The sequence below is a fragment of the Mastomys coucha genome, unplaced genomic scaffold (genome assembly GCF_008632895.1).
Source record: "Mastomys coucha isolate ucsf_1 unplaced genomic scaffold, UCSF_Mcou_1 pScaffold16, whole genome shotgun sequence".
NCBI lineage: Eukaryota > Metazoa > Chordata > Mammalia > Rodentia > Muridae > Mastomys > Mastomys coucha.
The window spans coordinates 43,286,219-43,293,645 of NW_022196898.1; the positions used below are offsets into that span (position 1 = coordinate 43,286,219).

Here is a 7,427-nt window from a genome sequence, read left to right on the forward strand (position 1 = left end):
CAAGTGCTGGGATTAAAGGCGTGCGCCACCACGCCCGGCCCTTCTTTTTTAAAGTTTTAAAAAATTGTTTAAATGTATGTGCCCTAGTGCATGTAAGTATACCATGTGTGTGCAGATGCCCAAGAAGAGCAGAGGAAAATATAAGACGCCACATCTGTAGTTACAGGCAGTTGTGAGCTGTCTTGTAGGTGCTGGGACAAAAACCCAAGGTCTCTACAAGAGCAGTAAGCATTGTTAACCACTGCATCATCTCTCTAGCCTGTTTCTTTGTTTTATTTTGTTTAGTTTTAAGGTAGTTAATAAGAAATATGCTTTAATTATTAGTTTTATTTTCTAGAGATAAATATAGAGATTTATGAAAAGAACTATTTCCTGAAAATGTATTAAATATAAAAGAATATGTTTGGCTTTTTTAGGATGCTAGGATGCTATGATGCTTTACAGAAGAAATATGTAAGTCACATCTCTTCTTCCCTTCCCTATAGATACAAAAGGAATTATCATGTAGTAAGACAGTAATTTAAAGTAATTTCATATAGATTACTAAAAAATGTGAACATGTAGATATTCTAAAGATTTATATTTATTTATATGGATGGGCACATGTGTGTGCACATTTCTTAAGGTGTCTATATTGGATCTCATGGAACTAGGGGTACAGGTAGCTATAGCTCCCCAATATGGGTACTGGGAACCAAACTTTGCTCTGTAAGAACAGCAAGTACTCTTAACTGCTCTTAACCAGCCCCTCATTTGAATATTTTATTTATTTTTGAGATAGAATCTCACTACATAGATCTAGTTGGCCTAGAATTTGCTATGTAGTAAATGACTGGCCTTGAGTTCAGTAGAGACCAGCCTATCTCTGCCTCCCCACTGCTAGTATTAAAGATATGGGTTACCATAGCTGGCAGCATTTGACTATTTTAAAGTCCATTCTTCAGTTCATTTAAGCTAATGCAATTAATACTAAACAAATTCTGCCAAGCTAGGTTTAATAAATTAGCACTCAGTCATTAGCATTAATAACACATATTAACTTATAAAAATGAATTTAAATGCTTTAAAACATTGTATTAGTTTTACATGTATTTGTAAATCATGTGTAAACCAGTATATTAGTAGTTTGTTCTGATTTTATAGGTTTTTAAAGACTTATTGTATCCTAGAAATGGCATGCATTAACTACATAATTGAAAACAGTGCCGGGCAATGGTAGTGCACGCCTTTAGTCCCAGCACTTGGGAGGCAGAGGCAGGCAGATTTCTGAGTTTGAGGCCAGCCTGGTCTAGAGAGTGAGTTCCAGGACAGCCAGGGCTACATAGAGAAACCCTGTCTTGAAAAAAACAAAACAAAAAACCAAAACAACAATGAAAACAGCTCTAAATTTCTGATCTTCTCATTTCTACTTCCCAAGTTCTAGGTTTATAGGCATGTACCATCATGGCTAGCAATAAATAATAATTATTATCAAGTTAAACAGGGTCTTACAGTATTTCCCTGAATGACCTTGAACTTAGAGAGATCTGCCTAGTTCTGCCTCCAGAGTGCTAGGAGTGTTAAGGGTGTGCAGCACCATACCAAACCTATAAATTATTTCTTAATTAAAATCTAAAAACAAGTTTCCTTGGTCTGAGTAGATCAGTGGCAGAGTATTTATCTAACATATACAAAGCCCTTAATTCAGTTCTCAGCATAGCAAAATAAATTTTCCCATGTAGTTCAAGTTAAATCAACACAAATTCTGAAATGGTTAAACTTATATTTATGTCAAGTTTTGAGTCAGGGTCTCTGTGCCATAGCTAGCCTGAACTCATTATAGAGATTATGAAATAAAGTCAGTATGTGAAAATATTGAAATTTTGTGGGATTTATTGTTTCTTTGTTTTTTCAAGAAACACAGGGTTTCTCTGTGTAGCTCTGGCTGTCCTGGAACTCACTCTGTAGACCAGGCTGACCTCAAACTGAGAGCTTCACCTGACTCTGCCTCCTGAGTTTTGGGATCAAAAGGCATGTGCCACCATTACCCAGCAATAGTGAAATTTTAATTAATATTTTACAATAGACTACAAGCCTTTTTTATATAGTATCATTTTACTCCATATGTACAGAGGAGTCCAATTCTAAAATTGTGAAGGTGAATTTTTATCCCCAGTCTCCAACTTTCCCACTAAGATAATAAATATGGAACACCATATATACATTCTGGCACACAGGACTATTGGTAAGGTAGCAGTGATTAACAAAACTATTTGATTCCCGTACTGTGAAGGTAGAAGAAGGTGGATATCTGAGTTCAAGACCAGACTGGTGTACAGAATGAGTTGCAGGAGAGCCGGGGCTACACAGAGAAACTCTGTCTCGAAAACTCTGTCTCGAAAAACAACAGCAACAAAAAGAAATATTTTCTAATAGTGTTAAATGGTTAAGTTCCAGGTCTGACAGCCTGGAACTCACTATATAAACCAGGCTGACCTCAAGCTCTCAAAGATCCTCCTGTCTCTTGACAGAGTGAAATAAAATGCTGATATGAATTTCATCCATCAGAAAGTCAAGCAAAAAGAAATTATTTGGGAGAATAGACATGAAGTATATTTTCCACAATGGTTACTTGTTTTTAGAAGTAAATGTTGAGTGCTGGGTGTACTGGGATAGGCCTTTAATTCCAGCACACAGTAGGCAAAAGCAAGTGAATCTCTTTAAGTTCAAGGCCAACCTGAACTACATAGCAATTTCTAGGACAGCCTAGGCTACTTAATGAAACTCTGAAAAAGCACCATGCCCTCACCCTACTCCACAAAAAAAAAAAAAAAAAAAAAAAAAAAAAAGAGAGAGAGAGAGAGAAAGAAAGAAAGGAGTGTTTAAAAGATAGAATAAAAATTCTTCTCTGGGGGTGGGGAAGCACCAAAGATAGAACTCAAGGTCTTGCATGTGCTAAGTGGATGTTCTACTGCTAAGTTAGACTCCCAAGCCTCTGAACTAGTACAGAGAATTTCTATGATCCATCATGAAAATGCATTTTTAGAATACAATTAAGATTTTTGTTCTCTGTTGTATTTCAGCTAAGGATGATCATTCTAGCTGTAAGTACTTGTATTTTTTAACAAAACTGTCAAATTTTCCCTTTATTAAATGACATTGAAATTATCAGATGATTTATGTCACTTTATGCAATCAGCTGGTGTATCCTGTGGGGAAAAGGAAGTAAACTTTATTGGAAATATCATTTTGTTTTTTTGTTTTGTTCACTAAGTCAACTTAATACTTTAATGTACAATTTTGTCCAAAGTAAAGACTTTACTTAATTGTAATTCATTTTTACATAGGTATACACCAATCCAGAAGATCCTCAGGTAAGTGTGCTTGAGTTAGAAATGCTAGAAATAGAATGCTTCTAATATCTAAATACAAACTTTTAATGGTTTATGCTTTTGTGAGGGGTGTTTTGTTTGTTTTTTCGAGACAGGATTTCTCTACATATCCCTGGCTATCCTGGAACTAGCTCTGTAGACCAATCTGGCCTTGAACTCACAGAGATTCATCTGCCTCTACCTCCCAGTGCTGAGATAAAAGGTGTGTGCCACCACTGTCTGGCATATTTTATATTTTAATCAGTACACTGCCATAATTTTTTCATGTTTGAACATTGTAAAACTTCTGAGGTAAGGCTTGTTTAGTGTTGTTATATTTGAAAAGATAAATATACTCACTATGAGAGATCTTTGAGACTGATTTTAGCCCACAAGTCTCCTAAACTATTAGAAATAACCTATGTTGCCTGACATCTGACTCCATACAGTAGTCTTTTTATGTTGAGGCAAGGTCAACCTATGTAAGCTAGGATAGCCTCAAGCTTGCTATGTAATTGAAGATGACCTTGAATTTCTAATCCTTACACCCACTGCCTTTGTTCTGGTATTAACAGATGGGTACTACCAAGCCTGGTTTCCTGTATTCTAGTCAAGCCCTCTACCACTGAGCTACAAATTCAGCACCTTCCTCTTTTTTTTTAGACAGGATTTTCCTATGTAGCCCTAGCTGTCTGGGAACTGGCCCAATAAAACAGGCTGGCCTCAAACTCACAGAGATCTGTCTGCCTTGTCCTTGTCCTCTGCCTCTGCTGGAGTGCCATCATCATCTGCTTCTACCGTCCCCATCTTTATCAAAGACAGAGACTTCTTTCTTAGCATAGACTGCCCTGAAACCAATTATGAAGCCCATTATGGAGACAGAGATACTCCTGACTCCACCTCCTGGGGCTACAGGCATGAGCAACCACTCTGAATTTTGGGGGTTTCTGTATTATTTTTATTTTATAGTTTTACTAGGGGTTGAACCTAGGGCCTAGAACATGATAGGCAAGCTCTACCACAAACCACATTCCCTAGCCTTTGGAAGAACTTGTGTACTTATTTCTATAACAGGCTTTATTCTTTGGGCTTTATTGGCATTACCCTTCACTTATTCATCATAAGGTAATTAGAATTATCACCCTTTACAGATGAGGAATGTGTGTGTTTGTGTGTTTTTTTTAATCTGTGGTGTATATACACAAAGGTTGTGCACACAAATTGGATGTCCTGCTTTATCTCTCTCCTTCTTTTGAGATAGGTTCTTTCAGTGAACTTGAAACTAGGCTGTTATCCTGCAAACCCTAGTAGTCCTCCTGTCCTTACTCCCTCACAGTGTTAGGATTACCAGTGAATGCAACCACATTCAGGAATTTTTATATTGGTTCTTGGAATTTGGGTTCTGTCACTCATGCTTGTATACCAGCTAAGCCAATTCTCTGGATTTTTTAAAGAACGCTTATCTTCTTCTATTCCTGAGTGTGTACTGACATGCAAAGAAAGCAAACTATCCCCCACCCTTAGCTGAGGCACTGTTGACAGTTAATGGTTGCTCAGGACAGGGGAGTCCTTTGTCTTCAGCAGAATGACCATTGGTAAGTTGCCCATGATTCATTAACATAATATCCATATGCATGAAAATGGCCCTAATTAAACTCAGTGGATTTTATAAGTTAATATTTCAAGGTTGAGAAGGACTATGTGTCTTTTCTTTGAAACTCTTGCCAACAAGTAATGCTTAATATATATCCATAATGCCAAACAGATCTTTTGAGGGAAAGGCTATGATTAAGTTAATTATTCAGAAAATATTCATTACTGGGTTGTTCTTTTTTTTTTTTCTTGAGATAGGGTCTCTCTGTATAGCCCTGCCTCAAACTCATTAGAGATCTGCCTCTTCCTCACAAGTGCTGGGATTAAAAGCATGCACTATTATGCCCAGCTTCATTACTGTTTTTTTATAGTTATGCATTGTCTTAATTAGTAAGTAAGCAGCCTTACTGTGCACTAATTGTACTTATTAAATATTTATTGTGTGCTAACAACTTTGTTGTAAAGGCTCTATGAATTACCCATTTGATAATAATTTGTAATTAATAAGACAGGTACCATCTTCAGTTCCTTTCTCAGCTACAGAAATAGAAAGCTTAAATGGTTTACATGTGGTTGTAGTCTAGCCAGAATTTAAAACCTCCTGGATTTGGTAGCACAGTCCTCATACCTTTGATCCCAGCACTCAGGAAGCAGAGGGAATCATATCTCTGTGAGTTCAAAGCTAGCCTGGTCTACTAATCCACTTCCAAGCTAGTCAAGGCTGCATAGTGGGACCCTGTCTTTAAAGGTTTTTTTTTTTTTTAATCTGTTCTTGCTGGATATGGTGGTTCTTGGGCTGTTATCATTGCTCTTTGGAAATGGACCCAAGAGTAACTAGAATTCAAGGTCAATTCTTGGCTACACAGTGAGTTTTAAGCAAACCTAGATTCATTGCAAAATAATAATGATTAAAATAATAACAAAAAATCTTATTCTTAGTAATTATCTTTTTTTGTTTATTTTGTTTTTTTGTTGTTGTTTTGGTTTTTTTTGTTTTGTTTTTTTTTGTTTTGTTTTTTCGAGACAGGGTTTCTCTGTATAGCCCTGGCTGTCCTGCTGGAACTCACTCTGTAGACCAGGCTGGCTTTGAACTCAGAAATCCACCTGCCTCTGCCTCCCAAGTGCTCGGATTAAAGGCGTGCACCACCACTGCCCAGCTAGTAATTATCTTTTCTATTATAGACACATGGTAATTTATATAAATAAAGGTTTATTTTATTTTATGATTCTGGAGACTAGGATCTAAGGTTATGAATTTATTTCTTCTAACTGCAAAGGTTAGGAAGTTGAACATCTAAGGGTAAACAAAATTTAGTAATGGCCTTTTCTCTCTCTCTCTATCTCTCTCTCTCTCTCTCTCTCTCTCTCTCTCTCTCTCTCTCTCTCTCTCTCTCTCTCTCTCTCTCTCTCTCTCTCTCTCTCTCTCACACACACACACACACACACACACACACACACACACACACACACACACACCCATTCAGTGGAAGAGAAACATATACAAAAATATTTCTTTATAAGGAACATACTCACACCATATTTGACCTACTTCTGTGTTAACTGAATTAACTCATGAGGGCACCCTAACCCAGTGATTCTCAACCTGTGAGTGACCCCCTTTGGCAGCGGGGGAAGGAGGGAGGTGTCAAACTACCCTTTCACTTTGGTCACCTAAGACCACTGGAAAACACAGATATTTATATTAAAATTCCTAACAATAGCAAAATTACAGTTATGAAGTAGCAATTAAAATAATCTTATGATTGCTGGTCACCACAACATGAGGAACTGTATTAAAGGGTGGCAGGATTAGGAAGGTGGAGAGCCACTGCCTTAATGTAATTACTTTAAGATCGCATTCCTGGGGCTGGAGAGATGGCTCATTGATTAAGAGCATTGGCTGCTCTTCTAGAGGTCTTGAGTTCAATTCCTAGCAACCACCTGGTGGTTCATAACCATCTCTAATAAGATCTGATGCCCTCTTCTGGTGTGTCTAAAGACAAGTACAGTGTACTCGTATACATAAAATAAATAAATCTTAAAAAAAAAATCACATTCCTTTCCTCTAGATAGTCGATTGTAATCTAAATGTGTCTACTCAAAGTATTAACTTTTGTATTTGATTACCCTGTCTAGTGGGCTTATTTAGGTTAAAAATAAAAATGCTATCGATTTTATGGGTATCTACCCAATGTATTCTTTTTGTTTCGTTTAGCACTAGTTGATCAAATTGGCTTCAGCTGCTTTTCTGCTAAAACAAGCATCCTAGATACTTTGCAAAATCAGTGTCATCAAGAACTGTTACTTAAAAAAAAGGGGGGGGGAGCTGGCGAGATGGCCCAACGGGTAAGAGCACTGACTGCTCTTCCAAAGATCCTGAGTTCGGATCCCAGCAACCACATGGTGGCTTACAACTACCCATGATGAGATCTGACACCCTCTTCTGGTGTGTCTGAAGACAGCTACAGTGAATTACGCCAGAGA

General features: G+C 37.3%; 1 protein-coding gene across 3 annotated transcripts in view; it reads left to right on the forward strand.

Annotated features, from left to right (window-relative positions):
- Positions 1–7,427, forward strand: part of Hormad1 (HORMA domain containing 1) — a 63,018-nt gene that overhangs the window by 6,827 nt on the left and 48,764 nt on the right. For all 3 annotated transcript variants that reach the window (XR_004119709.1, XM_031374827.1, XM_031374828.1), the window contains 3 exons: positions 417–453; positions 3,063–3,083; positions 3,327–3,353. Coding sequence is in view for 2 of the 3 variants with exons in the window: in XM_031374827.1 (XP_031230687.1) it covers positions 417–453; positions 3,063–3,083; positions 3,327–3,353 (85 nt within the window). In the remaining variant the exon portion in view is untranslated. The remainder of the gene's footprint in view (positions 1–416; positions 454–3,062; positions 3,084–3,326; positions 3,354–7,427) is intronic.